The sequence below is a fragment of the Protopterus annectens genome, chromosome 4.part0, assembly GCF_019279795.1.
Source record: "Protopterus annectens isolate FY-2018-M chromosome 4.part0, PAN1.0, whole genome shotgun sequence".
Lineage (NCBI taxonomy): Eukaryota > Metazoa > Chordata > Ceratodontiformes > Protopteridae > Protopterus > Protopterus annectens.
The window spans coordinates 904,683,656-904,705,279 of NC_056733.1; the positions used below are offsets into that span (position 1 = coordinate 904,683,656).

Below are 21,624 nucleotides of genomic sequence, written 5' to 3' on the forward strand. Positions count from 1 at the left end.
AGCAGAGGTAAGGTAATCATTCTGAAAGTGGGTACCTTGAGGAACAGGTTTAGAAAAGATTCCAGAATTGGTCTCCATGGACCATCTTTTCTTGGTACCAAAAACATTCTGGAGTAAAACCCTTTGTTTCTTTGTGAAGTAGGTACCTTCTCTATGGTGCCCTGAGATAGCAACTGTTGAATGATGGTGGAGAAAAGATGACTTTGGTTTGATGGAGGTCGAGGAATCCCCTGGATGGGGGCAAAGTCCATCAAATCATGAAGTACCCTCTCTGAATGATGGAAAGGACCCGGTTTTCTGATGTGATTTTCCACCAGGAGGGTAGGGAAAGGGTGAGACAAAGTGATAAGGGGGTGTTGGAGTTTAGAAGTTGTAAGTCACAGTAGAGGTGGTCTGGCTTGGTCAGACTGACTCCGAAAGGGGGTGGACAATGGGGTGGAAGGAAACCTAGGAGCAGAGGTTTTTCTAGCTTGCCTACATCCCTTTGCCTGAGGTGGCGCAGAGTGGGAGGACTGTCTCCTGAAAAAGGAAGTTCTCTGTGGATAATTTCTGTGATATTTGGGGATAGAAGACACAAGTAAATGCTTCAGATTTTGTAATTCTTTTCTCTTTTCTTGAAGGGATTTAAAAAGTTCTGCTGAAGCTGTCCAAAAAGGGCTTTATTGTCCAGGGGTGCATCAAGCAGCTTAGTTTGCACATCCATAGGTAGGGACTGAAGTCTCACCCAGGAATATCTCCTCAGCACTGAACCTGAGGCAACTGATTTTGAGGAGGCTTCCACAGCATTACAGCTGCACTTGATGGAGTGCCTATTCACCTGAGATGCTGCGGCAAGTAAAGTGTTTAGTTGGATTTTTTATTAGTGATTCAGGAACCTCAGAGAGGAAAGTAGTAGCTTTGGAAAGGGTGTCCAGGACATACCTAGCCATGGGGGTTTGGCAATTGAGAGCTCTTATAGCCAGGGTGGAGGAGGTATAAACATTTTCCTTAGTCTGTCCATGAATTTGCTGTCTTTATCAGTAAGATAAAGAGCAGCAGAGGGTAACAGTCTGGAAGACTTATCTGCAAAAACTGCAATAACTGCTGGGTCTGCAGGTGGATTTTTAAGTAGGAACTGAGTGTCCTGAGGCACCTTGTAAAATCGGTCTGGACGTTTAGAGGCTGGGGGTTAGAAATCTGAGGCCTGTGAAGCAGCCATGAAGGCATCTTGGAAGGAAGCTAGCAAGGGAGGTACAGCAGAAGGGGATGGCTGTTCCATTTGTAGCAGATCAAAGTACCTTTTCTTAGTGTCAGAGACATCTTAGGCCTGCCATTTAAAATGTTCCCTCATGAGGGAGATAGTGTCCCGAAAAGTGAACTCTTCTCCTGGAGACTCAGGGGTGATAGGATCCTCTTCCTCTGGGGTGATAAAATCCTTAGGGAAATCAATCTGTGAACAGTAGGTCAGTAATTCCTCAGAGGAGGAGTACTCTTCCTCTGACACCTCTAAAGGGTGCACTGAAGGAACAGCAGCTGGTAGTTGTTGTGTCTGTAAGGTCTGGAATGCCTTAAAAAGACTCTGGGGAAAAAACTTCCCATCCAGGAACAGGGTGTGGTTCAGACTGCTTAAGTTTTTGTTTCTTCTTTAAAGGGGCAGAGAGCTGAGTATGTCTAGAAGCAGATGTCTGGGTGGATGATAGGGAAGGAGTAGGCCCTTTTGACTGTACGAGTCATGGTTCCCCTCTGCCACCAGGATCTGATGGCTGATTAACTCAATGTTTCCATCATCCCAGCCTCCATAGAGGTTCCTGGGTCTGGTTGGGAAATGGAGGTCTGAAAAGATCCCAGGCTTTCATCTGCCTCAGGAATCTCTCCAGATGCCTGAGGCACAGAGTGGGAATCCAGCCTGATATTCCTGGCCTTCTTCAGAGGTGGCTCATCGGACGTGCCACCCTCCATGCAGAGCATGAGACGCCAGAGCCTTTGATTTTCTAGGTACAGTTTCAACGTGGCCAGACAGCTGTGGAGAGTCTTGGGAACAAAGGATTTACAAATGGGGCAGGACGTATGGTCCTGGGCCTCCCCTAAACAGAAAATGCACTTTTCATGAGTGTCCTTCTAAAGAATTTGCCTCCCACAAGCACACTTCCCTTTTCTAGTGGACATGTACATCTGAGAAACTAGCAAAAAACAAAAGGAAAACCCAACAGGGTACTTATCTGTAGTGGTTGTCTGCAGCAGTTGTCTAAATAACGAGCGATTGGCTTCCCGAACTGGTGAACAGGAGTCCAACATTCACTGTGGCAGAAAAATTGTGTAGGGGGTACATGCAGACATTACTTTTATGACCTACGTCAGTTTATGGCTCTGACCGGAGATGTCACACATGGTCCCCTGCTCCAAAGACTTTGGTATAATGGGTGGATGCCCTATACTGCACGCAGCAACTGCCCTATCGTGATGAATACTGCAACATGAGAATAGAAGGACATCAGTGCTTTCACTACAGATACCCCCAGCGTAGCCCTAAAACAGAGTTAATCCTGAAGCTTCCACTGTTTAGGGCAACTAAGAAAACAATATCCAGTAAGTGGCCTCTACCAATAGGTATTACTACGGAACTAAGTTATGTTACGGTCTGACTTACATGTGGAACTACTACAGTGAGCAAAACATAATCCAATACTACATTACAGGACCATCGTACAAGTGACAGAACCGTTCATTTGATTACCGTAGGTAAAAATCTTGCAGTAATACATGAGCTGCTCCAACAAGGAGAGGACAAGCCACACCCAGTGAGAAAAGCATCGCCTAATGGCAGCAACAGAGCCCAACTCACGGTTTACGCTGAGAATCACTGCATGTAGTAAGCAGCCCTAACCAGATACAACACGATGTCACAGGTGGACCACCGTGCAGCAGCATCAACCCAACATTCACAGTACCATACAACCCACATCTTACAGATACGATGCACGATTTTTGTGAAGACTCTGTGCAAAAATACTCAGTGGGGCAGCCCTTTGTGTTCAACTCACTACAATAACATCCCAGGTTCATATACAATGATCACTAAACATGAGAAGCAAGAAAATATGAAACATTGAAAGAAATCCTTTTATGCAAAGAGGCGTGAAATGGACAACCCACAGACAGCGCTATGAAATGAAGAAAAGCTTACATGTCCCATCAGTGATGCACTCCTGTGCTCAAGGAAGAAATGGATTATGTCCATGGTTTGGATACTCTTCAGCAAGGAGTGGGATATGGTCAGTGACTTGAGTATATACGTGGTCACCCCCCATTTACCTCTTCTCTAAGCAAACTGGAAAATATATTTGTATATGCAGAAAGAGCATGTCCTTTGCCAGCTCTGACCACTCCACCAGTGGACTGTAGGACTGTGGTGTGAGATGATTCTAGCCCCACTGCTCAGTCACTATTTGGTGAGAAGGTTTAGGTGACTGCTTAACTCTGGGAACAGTTACCAGTCAACCTTAAATACAGCCTTCATGTAGTAAGGGATATGAAGACAATGAGAAATAAAGGGAGGGACAAATAATGATGACACAGGCAGAGAATGAAAGTCCATAAAACCAAATGTCACTGAATAGACAAAGATAACATTTCTGCTAGATACTTACCATAAATATCAAATTCCCACATCTCACAGCTCATTTGAATAAAGATGTATACCATGGCCGATGAGGACCGGAACACTACCTATAAAAATACAAGAAAAGGTCAAGCATGCCTCCTCAGAAAAAGATTAGAAAACCTCCTATAAAAACTCAAGAAAATGCCAAGCATGTCACCTCAGAAAATCTATGTTGGCAAATGCTAAAGAGGTAGAGACAGACACAACGTACTACACCTGTCTTCAAGCTCAGGGGTTTTAAATGTGCATTTTACTTACAAGTCTTACAGCAAGCAAAATAATAGAACTCAAAAAAAACACATTTCATCCATTACTATATTCCAATTTTCTTACACCCAGGTAACAAAAATGCTACTGCTTTAGAAAGTTATTTAGTGCAGCTTTTAAAAATTTTAAAAATAACTCCAAAACCCTATCCAGTATTTACAGCTTAGAAATATGCCATTTGAAATGAACATACAGTAACTAATCTTCGTGAGTTAGTTAAAAATTCCAGAAACTATATGATCACATTAAATTGCAACTGATCACCATATTCTGGTGAAAATGATTGGTTACTAAAAACGTGAGAACAACACATGTGGGGTTAAGTTAAAATGACAACTGAAACACTGTATCTGTGACATCCTTAAATACTGCATAAAGTCCATCTGTACTGCGCTTTGGGATTTTTTTTTTAATTAAAAAAATATGCAAGCCCTACAACCAGCAAACAAAGTTAAGAAAAAAACTTGGCACTGGACATTTGTCTTGCACGTCTTGGGTATAACAAATAAAAATTCATGATTTTAAGAAAGCATAATGTTGCTAGCGGTCTCTGATACTATTTAAAAGCTAGCTTCTCTAACAACACTTCAAAACAAAATAATCCTTTGTTACAAGCACTGGTTTAAGAATCCCGGACATATGAAAGGAGATTAGTTCCATACAGAAATCAGGGTACATTCAGTAACCTTCATTCTGTACTGTTCATAGTCATCGGTACTTGAAGATGTGTTTAATTATTTTTAATGCTTACAATGTCCTCATTGTTACAACAATGGTTTAAAATCAGTATCTTAACTGCCATATGACTCACCTATTTTTAGTGATCCAAAACCTCCGTGGCCCTACTTGTTCCCACTTGTGAAACTTTTTCCTTTCTTTGGCTCTTTTTGTATGCCTATCTAGCGATGGGTCTACATTTGAATGTAACTAAAACAATTAAAACAACCAATCCCAAAATAGATGCCCTCACTTTTTTGTATACAACACTGAGCGTATCTATTTTGGGATTGGTTGTTTATATTATTTTAGTTATATTCCATTTTAGTTAACCACACTATGTCTATTCGTCTATGTCAGAATATAAAATGTTCATAACACCAACCATAAAACATTGAAATGCCATAACAATGACACTCAATACATCAAATTTACATGTTTTTGCATGGGTGGGCAAGCCCCCCAAGCTAATTATACATAACAATAAGATTACATTATAGCTGGGAATGGGCAAAACCCCAAACCCAGCTGTACTGCCATCTTGCACAATCACTCACCTGCATTCTGAGATCTTTTCAAATTTGGTGTTATGGCACTTCGATATTGTGCCTTTTTTGACATTCTTGGCTTGATAACCCTTTAGCACATAAAATCCTCTACAAACCTACCAACAACTCTATACTTACTACCCTTATTACTCCTTATTGCAACCTCAAAAGCCTGCGTTCTTCTAACAAACTTCTTATATCAACCTGTAAATCCAACAACTTGGCAGGCGATTCCTTGTTCTCTAATACAATAGGAAAAGCCTGGTACTCCCTTCCTGCCAACCTCACTGCTATCTCCTCTTTTCCCTGTTTCAAATCCCAACTCAAAACTCACCTCGTGTCTCACTGGCTCTGCCCCTGTTCTACCCCTGACTAGCTGCTACTTGCTCCTAGTACTTTCATTTATCCTGTATAAAATCTTTCTTAAACTTACTTTTCTGCATTCATCCCCCATTTGAACACACTCTATTTGTAATTAATTGCTTATTGTTGTTACTGAAAAAATATGCTAATGCCATTATTATTTTTCTCTGAGCTAAATCTGATATCTCTGTTTTTAATGTTTTTTAATGTGTATTAATGTTTTGACTTGGAGCTTTTCTCCCCAGGCCTCTGCTGAAAATGGACATATATCCAGTTGGACCAGCCCGGTCAACAAATGTAAAATAAAATAAAAATAAAATAAAAAATTGATGCTATGAATGTCGATATTATGAATATTCGATGTTCTAACACTGACCCCCTAGCAGCACACTGCCTTAATAATGGGTAAGGGGTAACATGGCACAGTGAGTACAGCCAAACACCTGCTGTAGTCACCTGACTGGCTCCTCCTATACCTCTTCACCTGGGATTATAGCATTACTTTTTATGGCCCACCTTGGCAGGTAAACTACAGCATCTTAACTGCCTACGCAAACCACTCTGTCCCCCCAACCACCGCCACCATGCAGGCTCTTTGTATCACCTAAAAATGCTGCAAAGAATGGAAGAAGCTTCAAGTAGCTATTCAGATAAGCTGATAAAACTGCAGAAATCAGAGAGTGAAATTACGGAAAGAGTGGCTGAACAGGAGGCTTCTCAAGAAGTGCAGATTAAAAAAAAACAGCAGAATTAGAAGACAGAGCACAGGCAGAAAACATGAGACTTTCTACAACTAAATGTGAAGAAATGCACAACAGTATCCTTCTAAAAGACATTCACCCCTGGTAACTATCATACTGACAGCACACCACTTACAGATGTCCCAGTAGTCAAGGACTTGGAGACACACAGACAGTAATCTAGCCTTTCATCATCACGTCTACAATAGTGAGGAAATCATTCTATGTTGCGCAGCTTATAAACAAAGATATGGTATCTAGGTCCAAGGAAGTCATTGTTCCACTGTATTCGGCATGCATCAGACCTATCACTAAGTACAGTGCCCCCTTTGGTATATACCTAACCAGGCATATCCAACAAGTGGAAAGTCCGCAGAGGTTCCTCACTTAAAGAATACAGGACACAAGTAAAATGTCCTATAAAGTACACCTCAAGGCCCTATGCCTGCATTTTGTCTCCTACAGGCTGTTGAGGGGAGATCTATACCTCGCATACAGGGCATTGTCAGACCCCACTCTGATGGAACTCCTGCATACCCACAAAACAAACAGCACCAGAATTACCCATTCTAAAGACTTAAGCCTTGCCTGTGATACAGACAGTACCTGCTGGAGAAACAGGTACGCATCTTAGAGGCTACCCCGTCTCTGGAACAGGCTCCTCATACATGTGAAGAAGAGTTCATCACTAACCCAGTTCAAGTGTAACTTGGACAACTGGATGGGGGAAATGGAAATTCACCCTTGGTTTGGCACCTACATCTCTAATGGACACAGGCAACCTGTACATGGTTCACACCCCAGGCCCCTGCTTGTAAATGTTTCATCTGCCAAGCCCCTGCTTACACTTATCAAGGGTACCAAAACTTGTCAGAGGTTTGGGATGCATGCCTAGGCTTAAAAAGGCCTTTGTGATTGTTAGCCTAGCAAACACCTATAAACGTATGCACCCAAGAAAAAGTAGTAAGAGTAGATTGTATTCATTTTATGAAACTGCAAGTAACAGCTGGACTAGTGTTCCACAGCACAGCTTTTTAATTAAAAGGGCACACCACCTGCATGCTCCAAACCTGGCCATAATAAAGCAGCCAAGACCTGTAGAAATAAAGATGCAATTGTACCAGCATAAACAGCTGCTTATAATAAAATTGATGCAAAAAGGAGAAGTATTTATAATTGGGACACCAGAGTGTTTGCTGAAAACAATGAGTCACTGTACACAATGCAGAAGACAAGCAAGCTTATTCCTGCAATCTGGGGATCTCTAGAAACAGACCTATGATTCAAGTTATAGTCAGCTGTCTTCAGAGTATTTTATTCATGGAACATAAAACACACGTTTAGATGCAGAACAGGTTAAGGAGGAAATGAAGTTTACCAGGCAAACAGTGAAGTCAGCAAGCTGAAAGAAAAGTACAGTTGTGTACACTTACCAAAAATGTAGATGTTCGAGTGTATTCACTGTTGCAGTTATCACCTGTGGGTTATACCTGCTGTGGTAGACCTCAGCCGGCCCAAATACCGGAGTCATTTTTTTGCGTCGGCTGTCATCGCCTGTAGCCTGACATCAGGTCGTCAGTGCTATAAAGCAAGGCATCCAACGTCATTATATCAGGTTTTCGTCCCCTGACATGTCAGAAGAACAAGGAAATAAGGAAAAGTGGCCCTGGTAGCTAAAAGCCACTGTGGGAAGCTTATGTCGCCCCCTAGGGGAAGGTGCTATATGGGGGAAGGTGCTATATGGGGGATGTAGAGAGGGAAAAGTACAGTTGTGTACACTTACCATAAATGTAGATGTCATCACATTTGGGTTATCTGCCTGCAGGTAGCCCTCAGTCAGCCTGATTAACAAAGTCTTGGATCTTGCGTCGGTTGATGTCTCATCTTCCATGACGTCAGGTAGTCAGGGGTATAAAGTATGCAGCCGACACCATTACATCAGTTTTTCTTGCCCCAGATGTCAGGTGCCCCCATAATGGGAAGCAATTATATATATACAAGGTTACACCTCCAACAAAAAAGCAAATACACCAAAAAGCTTTAAGCATAGAAAGCAAGAATAGAGGTATAGCCAATAGAAGTCAGGGGGCTGGAGGGGGGGTAACTAGGACTGCAACAGTGAATACACTCGAACATCTACAGTTATGGTAAGTGTACACAACTGTACTATGTTCTTCGTGTTTCACTGTTGCAGTGATCACATTTGGGTAGATTCCCAAAGCTAAGAATGGGAGGAGGAAATTAGATAGCATTAGGACCAGCTACAAGGCCCTGCAAGACTGCAGTGGCAAAGCCAGCTCTGGATTTAGAAATAATTGGCAAATGGTAATGCTTGGTGAAGGTATGTACAGAACTCCAGGCAGCAGCTTCTAGGATGTCCCTGGTAGGGACACCTCTGAGAAAGGCTGTAGAGGTAGATGCAGCCCTGGTTGAATGTGGTCTAATCCTCTGTGGGGTAGGTTTTCCTTGGTGCTTATAGCAGAAATGAATGCAATAGCCTACCCATTTAGAAATGGTTTGCTTTGAAATGGCCTTCCCCTCTGCCCCTGCAGCAAATACAACCAGCAGTTGTTCCAATTTCCTGAGAGGTTTAGTCCTGTCTAAATAAAACCTAAGTTATCTGTGCACATCTAAGGAGTGCAGTATTCATTCCCCTTTGTTCTGTGGATTAGAAAAGAAGGTTGTCAAATGAATGGACTGATTAAGGGCCACACTGGATACCACCTTGGGCATGAAGGAGGGATTGGTATGAGGGACACCCTGTTCACATGAAATATGATGAAAGGCTCCACTGCCATGAGGGCCTGTAATTCAGATACCCTTTTTTGCTGAAGTGATGGCTAAAAGGAAGGCTGTTTTCCAAGAAAGGAATTTCAACTCTGCATTTGCAGCTGGCTCAGAAGGAGGTGGAGTGAGTTTTTTCCAATACAAAGTTAACGTCCCAGGCTGGAGTAGGGGCTCTCCTGGGTGGTCCTTAAGTTTTTGGCCCCTCTGAGGAACCACTTCAGCAGTGGATGAGAAAAAGAGGGGTGGTTCTGTGTTGTAATGAGCTGAAATGGCTAAGGCATGCATTTTGATGGAGGAAAAGGAAAGGCCCTTGTGCAGCATCTCAGTTAAGTATTGAAGAATCTTAGGTAAATTGGGCGCTGCTGCTGTGCCCATCCACTGAGTTTGGTTCCAGGAACAGAATCTTTTCCATTTTTCAGCATATGATTTTCTAGTACTAGGCCTCCTTGCCTCTAGAATGACATCCATCACTTGCTTACTGAGGGATGGTAACTGAGAGATCAGGTAATTAGCCAGGCTGCCAGGTTCAGGGTTTGAAGCTGTGGGTGCTGAATCTGGCCCTCCTGCTGGGACAGCAGGGTAGGGGTCTGAGGTAGGTGCCATGGTGCCAGCAATGACACACTGTGTAAAAGGTGGTACCAGTGCTGGCGTGAACAGTCTGCTGCAATCAGTATCATCCTTGGTTTGTCCTGTTTGATCTTTAGTAGTACCTTGGAGAGGAGAGGCAGAAGGGGAAAGGCATAAACTGGTAGGTTTTCCAGGTGAAGGACAGAGCATCCACTTTCCAAGCTTGTTTGTGGGGAGTCCTTGTGCAGAATTTTTCCAATTGGTAGTTCAGGGGGGAGGCAAACAAGTCTATATCCGGGCTCCCCCATTTGTTTCTCAACATGTTGAATATCATTGGTTCCAATTTCCACTCGTGTGGGTCCATGAGATTTCTGCTTAGTTCGTCTGCCAGTGTATTTAGCTTTCCTGGCAGGAACTGAGCCTGTAGGTGCACCTGGTAGCTCAAAGCTGTTTTCCACAAAGCCATGGCTAGTCTGCAGAGAGGGTATGAGTGGGTTCCCCCCTGCTTGTTTATGTACCACATAACAGTGGTGTTGTCTGTCTTTACCATTAATTGTCCTGGAAGAATGTGGTCCTTGCAGGCTGTCAGAGCATTCTGTACAGCTAACATTTCTTTTTGATTGATATGCAGGTGCATTTGACTTGGTTTTCATTTGCCCTGAATGCACTTCCCTGCCAAGTGAGCCCCCCATGCATAGTCTGATGCATCTGTTGTTAGGGTTTGGGTGGCAGGGGGTAGAGTGAACGTCAGTCCCTTGTTTTGGTGACAGGCCTCTGCCCACCAAAGGAACTCTATCTATAGACAAGGTATGATAGCAACCATTGCTTCTAGATCCTGAGAATGTTGACACCATAGACTTTTTAGATACCATTGTAGTTTCCTCACATGCAGTCTTGCATACAGAATTAGGAGAATGAAGGAGGCCATGAACCTAATATTTTCCTTGCAGATAGCTGGGTCTTTGTGGCCAGTAGTTTGAAGTAGGCTGTCAAATTAACTTTTTTTTTCTGGCATGAGAAAGGCCATCTGGGAAGCTGTGTTCAAACTTGCTCCCAGGAATACAATTTGTTGGCAGGGTACAAGATGTGATTTCTTTTTGTTTATGGTGTACCCCAGAGAAGTTATCAATTTCTGTACAAACACCAGATGATTCAATAGTATGTCCTGGCTTTCTGCCTGAATTAGACAATCGCCCAGGTATGGATATATTTGGATATTTCTTTGCCGGCAAAATGCAATGACTGGAGCTATGTACTTTGTGAATACCCTCGGTGAAGTAGATATGCCAAAGGGCAGTGCAGAGAATTGATAGTGCATGTAACCTGCTTTGAAGCATAGGTATCTTCTGCAAGATTCCCTTATTGGGATGTGCAGGTAGGCTTCCTTTAAATCCAGTGTTGCCAACCAGGCATCCTTGCCTAGCATAGGAAGCAGCTGGTGAAGAGTTAGCATCTTGAATTTTGGGATCACCAAAAATGTGTTTAGGATAGAGAGGTCCAGGATAGGGTGCCAGGAGTTGTCTTTTCTGGGCACCAGGAAAAGTCTTGAATAGAAACCTTGTCCCCTTTCCTCTTCTGGAACAGGTTGAATAGCTCTGATGCTTAAAAGAGAGAGAATTTGCTTTTGAGCCTCTACCCACTGATTTGGGGGTAGATCTGGCCAAATGTTTGAGGTTGATAAGGAGTGAAAGTGGAATCTGTATCCTTGGGAAACTATATTTAAAACCCATTTGTCCTGGGTAATGAGTTCCCAATTTTTTGCCTGCCGGGCAATCTTTCCCCCTAAAGGAACAGTCAGTTGTGCAGGGCTTGGAAGATTTAAAGTTAAGTCACTGAGACAGTTCACCATAGAGGGGAGTCTTACCACTCCCTGCTTTGGAAGTGAGAGCCCCCCCCCCCACTGCTTAGTCCTGTGAGTACCTTGGGACTGAAGCCTGGGAGTTCCGCTGGTTCTGGGTTTGGACTGAGAAGGCCTGGAAGAGGCAGGAAAGGACCAAATTTTAGAGGGCCAATGCCTACTAAATCTGGGAGGCTGTACTTGCAGGAAATCTTTAACAGTTTGCATAGATTTAGATTTTTCCTCCATCTTTTTAAGTACTTCTTCTGCTTTGCTGCCAAACAGGTGGTCCTGGTTTAAGGGAGCATCCAGCAATTTAGCTTTAACATGATCTGGCAAAGATTGCTCCTTAAGCCAAGCATGCCTTCTGACAGCAGCCCTGCAAGATGCCTCTAGTGAATCAAAACCACATTGAAAAGTATGTTTTCCAACTTGTTCAGCAGAATGCATTAAATCCTGTAAATCTTTATTTTCAGCACATTCAGGAATCAACATCATTTTCTGTTTAAGCAATCCAATAATATGCTGCTGATACTTTAACATATGAAACTGGCAGTTTAAGGCCCTAATAGCCAAGGTTGCAGAAGTGTATATCTTCTTACCCCATCTATCCAGCACCCTGGAATCTCTATCAGAGGGGGTAGGATTTTTGGCAGTAGTAGCCTTAATGCCCTTGGGTCCCTGTGAAATGGTCTCAGGATCCACACTAGGATTTTTAAAGAGGAACTTGTGAGAGTCAGAAACCCTGTAATATCTATCAGGTTTTCTGGGAGCAGGAGGTAAAGAGACAGGGGCCAAGCTACATTCCGAAAAGGCATCATTAACAATGTTCAGTACAGGGGGAATAGCTAAAGGCCTGTGTTGGGGCAGGAGTAAGAAATCCCTAAGCCTCTTTTTTAGAGTCAGAGTAATCCTGGCTTTCCCAGCGAAAATGCTCCCTAAGAATATGCAAGGTTTCATCAAAAGAGAAATCCTCTGGGGGGGAAGCAGAGGGAATAGAGTCCTCTGCATCAGAATCCTCATAGGTAGATAAGGGTAAACCCTGGTCATCAGAGGAAACAGAAATTTCAGAGTCCTGATCAGAAGTATCATAAGCAAATTCTGTCCTAGGTCTCTTAGAGGGAGAAGGTTGGTTTCCCCTGATTAAAGTAATAAGGTCTTCAACCATTCTTGTCATTTGTTTTTTAGGCACAGAGGCCTGACCATGCGGTCTGGGCGTCGGTTTTCTAGGCATGGATCGAGTTTTAGGCCTTGAAGAAGATGGTGTTGGTTTAATATGCAAATCAGTAGGCCTGAATACACCCTCAGAAGCCAGTGCCTGCACAGCGGCTCCGGACCCATCCAAAGTAGAGACATCCCATGTTCCACAGCTGAAGCATCTCGCGGCATAGCAGACTCCTAATGGGTCTCAGTAGAGGTCTGCGAATTTGAAGTAGCAGGTATCAGGGGCTGTGAAAGTGCCTGAGTACCGGTGAACTGGTGACTAGCTTAGGAGAAGCGTTGTCAGCAGCTTTGGACCTATGCAGTCTGTCTCTGTCTTTATCTTTGCATTTTTTCAGAGTGTTCAGTAGTCGGGTGGCTTACCAAAGCCATATCTGGATAATTGAATCGAGTACCAAAATATTTAGAAGTGTAAATAAATCGACAACAAATAGTTTGTTGTTTAAATAAGGCACAAAACCGACAGCGAGGTACGTCTTGGTCAGGGCCTAAGCAAGGAATGCAGTACAAATGAAAATCTTTATGAGGTATTTGCTTTCCACCATAAATACAATTATTAACTTTTACTGACATCGGTTTAGAGCAAGAAAAAATTTCCCCAATGGGGTACTTAGCTTAGTTAAAGACTTCGGTTCTGAAACTCGAAAATGAAAATTTCAGGAATCAGCGGACCGGCACTTGCGAACTGCTTCTGCTTCGGGCACCGCACGGCAAGAAAGACTGATGTAATGGTGTTGGCTACATGCTTTATACCCCTGACAACCTGATGTCATGGAAGATGAGACAGCAACCGACGCAGGACCCAAGACTTTGTTAATCAGGCCGATTGAGGGCTACTGCAAGCAGATAACCCAAATGTGATGACTGCAACAGTGAATATACTTGAACATTCACATTTATGGTAAGTGTAAACAACTGTACTATGTTCTTTGTGTGTCACTGTTGTAGTCATCACCTGTGGGAGGATTCCCAAAGCTAAGGAGAGGGGTGGAAGGATAGGTTAGAGTCCTAGGCATGGGTCAGCAGGCCCTGCAGAACTGTAGACGCAAACCATGTCCTAGATTTAGAAAAAAAAAAAGAGGTAGGTGGTAATGCTTTGTAAAGGTATGGACAGAGGTCCAGGTGGGAGCTTCCAAGATGTCCCTGGTGGGGACTCCTCTCAGGAAGGCTGTGGAAGTGGAGACTGCCCTAGTGGAATGGGTATGGAAAGACTTGGGGGGGGGGTTCCCATGTAGTCTGTAACAGAAATGGATACAGTGTGATATCCATTTGGAAATGGTTTGTTTGGAAAAGGGCTTCCCCTCTGCCCCAGGGGCAAAGCTGACAAGTAGTTGATCTGTTTTTCTGAATGGTTTAGTACGTTCCAGATAGCATCTGAGTTGTCTGTTTACATCTAGCGAGTGTAGAATTCTTCCCCCCTTGTTTTGAAGGTTGGAAAAGAAGGCGGGTAGGTGTATGGCCTGGTTGAGGGTCACATCAGATACCACCTTGGGCATAAAGGAGGAGTTAGACCTCAGGGACACCCTGTCTGCATGGAAAATGATGAAGGGCTCAACAGCCATGAGAGCATGAAGTTCTGATACCCTTCTGGCTGAGGTGATAGCTAGCAGGAAGGCAGTCTTCCAGGAGAGGTATTTCAATTCTGTAGAAGGAGCAGGTTCGAAAAGAGGTAAGGTTAGTTTTTCTAGAACATAAATCAGGTCCCAGGGTGGCATGGGAGGCCTTCTGGGAGGTCTAATATTAGAAGCCCCTCTGAGGAATTACTTAATCAAAGGATGAGAGAAGAGGGGTGGGTCTGAATCGTAAAGGGCAGAAATGGGTGAGGCATGGATTTTAATAAAGGAGAAAGAGGCCCCTACTGAGCAACTCGACTAGGTAATCCAAGATAAGAGGGATGAAAGGATGGGAGATACTGGCCCCTCCCTTTCGAATGGTTCCAGGAGCACAATCTTTTCCATTTCGCTGCTTATGATTTTCTGGTGCTGGGCCTTCTGGCCTCTGTGATGATGTCTAGGACCCGTTTGCTTAACAGGGATTCCTTGTTAGCCTTTAAGGTATAAGCCATGCTGAAAGATTGGAGTCTAAGTCTGGGTGCAGTAATCTTCCCCTCACCTGGGTCAAGAGGTCTGATATCAGGGGAAGCTGCTTGGGGGGGGCTGTAAGGTGAGGTTGTGCAGTAAGGAGTACCAATGCTGTCTGGGTCAATCTGAAGCAATAAGGATGGCCTTTGGTCTCTTCTCCCTTATTTTGATCAGTACCTTGGGAATAAGGGGCAGAGGAGAGAAAGCGTACACAAAGAGGGAATCCAGGGAAGGTCAAGGCATCCACCTTCCACGCTTGGAGGTGATACTCCCTGGCACAGAACTTTTGCATCTGGTGGTTGAGGTGAGAGGCAAAGAGATCCACTTCTGGAGTCCTCCACTCCTGTGTGATTTTCAGAAAGATTTTCCTGTGGAACTGCCATTCATGGGGGTCCAGTAAGTTTCGGCTTAGGTGGTCCACCAGGGTGTTGTTGAATCCCTGGTAAGTATTGAGCAATTAGGTGTAGACCCAGGGAGGTTGCTGTAAGCCATAGGCTCATGACTAACCTGCACAGGGGGTATATGATTGGGTCTCTACCTGTTTGCTGATATACCACATTACTGTGGTGTTGTCTGTTTTTATAAGGAGAACCCCCTGAGATGGGTGCTTGAAAGAGGTCAGAGCCTTTTGTACTGCCATCATTTCTTTCTGACTGAGCAAGTGAAGTTGCTGGGCATTCCAAATACCTTGGGTGCACCTGCCTGCTAGGTGAGTGCCCCAAGCAATGTTTGAGGTGTCGGTGGCGATGGTCTGGCCGGAAGGGCGGAGGATGAAGAGAAGACCCTTGTTCCTGGCACAGGTCTCTGCCCACCAGAGAAACTCAACCCTTATACATGGGATCAGAGAGAGAGAGAGAGAGAGAGAGGTCTCGAAGGACTGAGAGTGCTGGCACCAAAGGTTCCTTAAATACCACTGAAGTTTTCTCATGTGAAGCCTGGCCAGAGGATTGAGAAGGATGCAATATGCCATGTATCCCAGGGCTTGCAAGAACTTCCTCACAGTGAGATGACTTCTGGAAGCCAGCTGGGTAAAGTAGAGAGGCAGGAAGGTCTGCTTTTCTGGGGATAGGAAGGCCATTTGGGATGCTGTGTCTAGCACAGCTCCCAAGAAAATGATCTTCCTGGTGGGGTTTTGATTTGATTTCTTGTCATTGATGGTGAACCCTAGGGAAGTTAGGAGTGATTTGACAAAGAGAAGGTCCTGAAGCAGCTTTTCTTTGCACTCCGCCTGAATGAGGCAGTCATCCAGGTAACGGCAAATCTGTATACTTCTCTGTCTGGAGAATGCTATGGTTGGGGCCAAACATTTGGTGAATATTCTGGGAGCAGTAGATAAGCCAAAGGGCAGCGCAGAGAACTGAAAGTGTTGTGGGCCTGCTCTGAAGTGCAGGAATTTCCTGCATGATTCCTGGATGGAGATGTGGAGGTAGTCATCTTTTAGATCTAGGGTCACTAGCCAGGCATTTTTTGTTAGCATAGGCAGCAGCTGCTGCAAAGTTAGCATTTTGAATCTGGGGACAACCAGGGAGGTGTTCAGAATGGATAGATCCAGGATGGGGTGCCAAGTGCCCTCTGTTCTGGGAACAAGGAATAGTCTGGAATAAAAGCCTTTGCCTGTTTGATCTGAGGGAACAGATTCTACTGCCCCCAGGGATATGAGAGTTTGGACCAGTTTCAATGCCCCTGCCCACTGATTTGGAGGCAAGTCTGGGTACCCTCTTGGAATTGGGAGTTCGCTGAAAGAGAATTTGTATCCCTGAAAAATGATATTTAAGACCCACTGGTCCTTTGTTACAGAAAGCCAACTGTCTTTGCAGAGGGAAGAACCTTCCTCCTAGCTTTTGGTGAGTAAAAGGAGGGCAGAGGGAGGAGAGGGAGTCATTGCCAGTTTTTTCCATAGGAGGGTGGCTTAGAACTCCCTGCTTTTGGGGCGGATGTGGTCCACTGTTTGGTTCTCTGCTGGCCCCGGGATAGGGGCCTGGATGGTCTGTACCTGCCTGGTTTACCTTGGCCCCATCTGCTAGATGCAGGAAAGGCACAGCACTTAAAGGGAAAGTTCCTGCTGAATCTGGGAGATTGAACTTGAAAGAAATCTTTTACTGTTTACATAAATTTTGATTTGGCTTCCATCATTTTAAGCAACTCTTCTCCTTTTTCCTCAAACAAGCGCTCCTTATCTAGGGGTGAATTAATAAGTTTAGACTTGACATGCTCAGGGAGAGGTTATTCCTTCAGCCATGCACGTCTCCTAATAACAGATCCTGTCACTGCTGCCCTGCTAGTGGCTCCTAGGGCATCATATCCACATTGTAATGAGTGTTTGGCCACTTGACAAGCAAAGTGCAGTAAATCTGCTAACTCTTTTGAATTGGCACAGTCAGGAAAGGTAGCAATCTTCCGTTTTAATAGTTCCAAAGTGTGTTGTTGATATTTTAACATATGGAACTGACAACTGAGCGCTCTGATAGCTAAGGTTGCAGAGGTGTACACTTTTTTACCCCATCTGTCCAGAGCTCTGGAGACCTTATCAGAAGGAAGGAGATTCGTGGCAGAACTAGTCTTCACTCCTTTAGGTCCCTGTGTAATGACCTCTGGGTCTGCAGCAGGATTTCTGTACAGGTATTTGTGAGAATCCAATACACTGTAGTACCTGTCAGGTTTACTGGGAGCAGGAGGGAAGGCATCAGGGGTAAAGCTGGATTCATGGAAAACATCATCCACCACTTCTAACATAGGGGGGTGGCCAGGGGGGTTTGTGCTGGGGCAGGTCCAGAAACTCTCAAGTCTTTTCTTAGACTGTGGGAAGTCCTGAGATTCCCATTGGAAATAATCTCTGAGGGAGTGAAGGGTTTCCTCAAAAAAAAGGTCCTCTTTAGGGGAGGAAGAAGGGATGGATTCCTCTGCATCTGAATCCTCATAAGCAGTTAAGGGATGCTGTTCCTCTTCAAAAACTGAATAGTCAGATTCCTCAGAATCCTGTTCTGTCATAATTTCTGGAGACGGGTACCTTTTCCTTTTAGAAGTTGTGGCCTGACTACCCCGGATAAGGGAGATAAGATCTTCCGCCATTTTAAGCATTTGTGCTAGGAGTGATGGAGCAGTAGCAAGATGGTGGTTAGAAGCAGATTTCCTAGGAGTGGCCTGGCTTCTAGGCTTGAGAGAATCTGTCAGTCTGAGAGAAATGGTAGTCGGATGTGAAGAAGTCGCTTTTGTCTAGATTCGGTAGTACGAAAGGCCTCCTCGGAAGCCAGTGACTGCGTTGCGGCTCCAGACCCAACCGAGGCAGAGAAGGCCAAAGGCTCAGACGACAACGAAGATTTCTGTAGCATACTGGACTCTGTAGAGGCCTGTGTAGATATCGAATCAGGCATCAGGGGCTGCCAAAGCGCCTCACTAAATTCCGGAGAACTGAAGACCTGCTTAGAGGTAGCGTCGTTGGAAGGCTTAGCCTTGTGCGGTCCGTCTAACTTTATCTCTAAGTTTTTTCAGAATGTCCACAGATTGTTGGCTGACAGAGACCATATCAGAATGCGAAGACGGAACACAAAAATAACTGTCTACAAAAAGAGCTTTATGGCAAATGGTCCTCGCATAAAAGATGGCACATAACCGGCAATGGGAGATGTGGTCTGTGCCTAAACAAGTGACGCAGTAAGAATAGAAGTCACGGTGTGTGATCTGCTTTCCACAGGTGAGACAATTATTAACTCTTTTGAACAACGGTTAGTGCAAGAAAAAAGGATCCCCAATGGGGTACTTAGCTGTAGACGTTTTCAGCTGAAATTCAATTTCTGAGAGCGATCGAACGGCACTCATGCGAACTGCTTCTGCTACAGGCTCCACAGCAAGAAAGACTGATGTAATGACGTTGGCTGCTTTGCTTTGTAGCACTGATGACCTGACGTCAGACTACAGGCGACGGCAGCCGACTCAAAAAAACATCGACTCTGGTATCCGGGCTGGCCAAGGGCTACCACAGGGATAACCTACAGGTGATGACTGCAACAGTGAAACACGAAGAACATCTATGCTTCTCATTTTTCTGACAACAGCATAATAGACAGACACTGTTTTAAAAAGAAAATGATTGAATCACAAAAAAAAGCCTAGATGTTGACTAGAAAATTCAAAGGAGTACTTTGGACTTGAACCAGAGACTGGTATTCTGCGATACAGATGATGAGGAAGATGACCAGCAATACTGTGAAATTGAAAACTAAATGGAAGGACTGTAAAGTGCTATTTTCACAGGATGCAGTTTAGACACAAGAACTGTGCTTCTGCAAGAAGAAATGGATAAAAAGCACAATGTTTGTTGACTGTGCTAAATTGGTGGAAGGACTCCAATATAATTCCTATTTGTAATTACACCAAAAAGACTGAAGACATAATTGTAATTAAAAACGTTTTTATTGTTAGTAATCTTTGTATAGAAAATGTATTCCCATAAACCGCATGTTATACTGTGTAATACCTCTGCAAAGTATTCAGATATATTTTAAATGTGAGGTGGAGGGAGAGATCAATGACTGCTGTTTACACTGTTCATATGAAAGCAAGGAACTATTTTTAAGTAATGTACCCAGAGTTTATACTGTAACAAGACAAAGCCTGGATATAAGAAGTATAATACTGTGATCTTAGGCTGATAGGTGGGTGTAAAAGTGTACAGATTACAAGTGTATTAAAATATAAAGTTCTTACATTATGCTGTAGACAAGGGAATTTTTATTCTAAGCAAACAGGTTAGAAATTGGAAAGCATGAAAAATGTTTTCCTAGCATATGAAAAGAGCTGCTTCTTGCATTTGTAAAGTATCCACTTTTTTCATCCTCTGCAGCAAATGCATGTAGCTGGAGACGACAAGTCTAGAACCTGTTTGGCCTTTTAGAGGCAAGTGGCTGAAAATGAGAAGCTGAAGATGTAGACTGGAAGGTGTCCTGGTATGCTTCTAGGACTGGATGGAGTGGAAAAGTACAGTTGTGTACACTTACCATAAATGTAGATGTTGAGTGTATTCACTGTTGCAGTCATTACATTTGGGTAATCTGCTGGCAGGTAGCCCTCAGTCAGCCTGATTAACAAAGCCTTGGGTCCTGCGTCGGTTGCTGTCCCTTCTTCCATAACATCAGGTCGTCAGAGGTATAAAACATGCAGCAGACACCATTACATCAGTTTTTCTTGCCCCAGATGTCAGGTGCCCCCCTAATGAGAAGCAATTAAATATAAAAGTAGAAAGATATACCTCTAACAAAAAATCATACACACCAAAAAGGCTTTTAAGCATAGTAAAGGAAAGTAGAGGTATAGCCAAAAGAAGTTAGGGGGCTGGAGGGAGGGTAACCAGGACTGCAACAGTGAATACGCTCAAACATCTACATTTATGGTAAGTGTACACAACTGTACTATGTTCTTCATGTTTCACTGTTGCAGTCATTACATTTGGGTAGATTCCCAAAGCTATGGTTGGGAAGAGGAATTTAGATAGCATTAGGGCCAGCTATAAGGCCCTGCAAGACTGCAGTGGCAAAGCCAGCTCTGGATTTAGAGAAAATTGGTAAATGATAATTCTTGGTGAAAGTATATACAGAACTCCAGGTAGCAGCTTCTAGGACATCCCTGGTAGGGACGCCTCGGAGAAAGACTGTAGAGGTAGATGCAGCCCTGGTGGAGTGAGGTCTGATCCCCTGGGGAATAGGTTTTCCATGGTGCTTATAGCAGAAATGAATGTAATGGCTTATCCATTTAGAAATGGTTTGCTTTGAAATAGCCTTCCCCTCTGCCCCTGCAGCAAATGCCACCAGCAGTTGTTCAGATTTCCTTTGAGGTTTAGTCCTGTCCAAGTAGAATCTAAGTTGTCTGTGCACATCTAAGGAATGCAGTATCCATTCCCCTTTACTCTGTGGATTGGGAAAGAAGGTTGGCAAATGAATGGCCTGATTAAGAACCACACTGGACACCACCTTGTGCATGAAGGATGGATTGGTTCTGAGGGACACGCTGTTCGCATGAAAGATGATGAAAGGCTCCACTGCCATAAGGGCCTGTAATTCAGATACCCACTAGCTGAAGTGATTGCTAAAAGGAAAGCTGTTTTCCAAGAAAGAAATTTTAAGTCTGCAGTAGCAGCTGGCTCGAAAGGAGGTACAGTGAGTTTCTCCAAGACAAAGTTAAGGTCCCAGGCTGGGGTTGGAGCTCTCCTGGGTGGTCTCAAATTTTTGGCCCCTCTGAGGAACTGCTTGAGCAGTGGATGAGAGAAGAGGGGAGGTTCTGCGTTATAATGAGCTGAAATGGCTGAGACGTGGATTTTAATGGAGGAAAAAGACAGGCCCTTGTGAAGCATCTCAGTTAAGCATTGACAAATCTGAGGTAAACTGGGCGCTGCTGTGCTCATCCCTTGAGATTGGTTCCAGGCACAGAATCTTTTACATTTTTCAGCATAAGATTTTCTAGTACTAGGCCTCCTTGCCTCTAAAATGATATCCATCACAGGTTTGCTGAGGGATGGTAAAGGAGAGATTAAGGAATTAGCCAGGCTGCAAGGTTCAGTGTTAGAAGCTGAGGGTTCAGAATCTGGTTCTCCTGCTGTGACAGCAAAGGAGGAGTCTGAGGCAGGTGCCATGGAGATAACCATGACACACTGTGCAGGAGGGGGTACCAGTGCTGGCGCAGCCAATCTGGAGAAATCAAAATCATCCTTGGTTTGTCCCGTTTGATTTTTAGTAGTACTTTGGAGAGCAGAGGCAGAGGGGGGAAGGCATAGACTGATAGTTTTTTTCCAGCTGAAAAATAGAGCATCCACTTTCCAGGCTTGTTTGTGGTGAGTCTTTGTGCAAAATTTGTCCAATTGGCAGTT

At 44.0% G+C, this 21,624-nt stretch overlaps 1 protein-coding gene across 1 annotated transcript in view; it reads right to left on the reverse strand.

The window, feature by feature from the left end:
• DEPDC5 (DEP domain containing 5, GATOR1 subcomplex subunit) overlaps positions 1 to 21,624 on the reverse strand; it is a 2,513,958-nt gene that overhangs the window by 2,107,308 nt on the left and 385,026 nt on the right. The window contains exon 9 of the mRNA XM_044068865.1: positions 3,627 to 3,705. Coding sequence (XP_043924800.1) covers positions 3,627 to 3,705 — 79 coding nt within the window. The remainder of the gene's footprint in view (positions 1 to 3,626; positions 3,706 to 21,624) is intronic.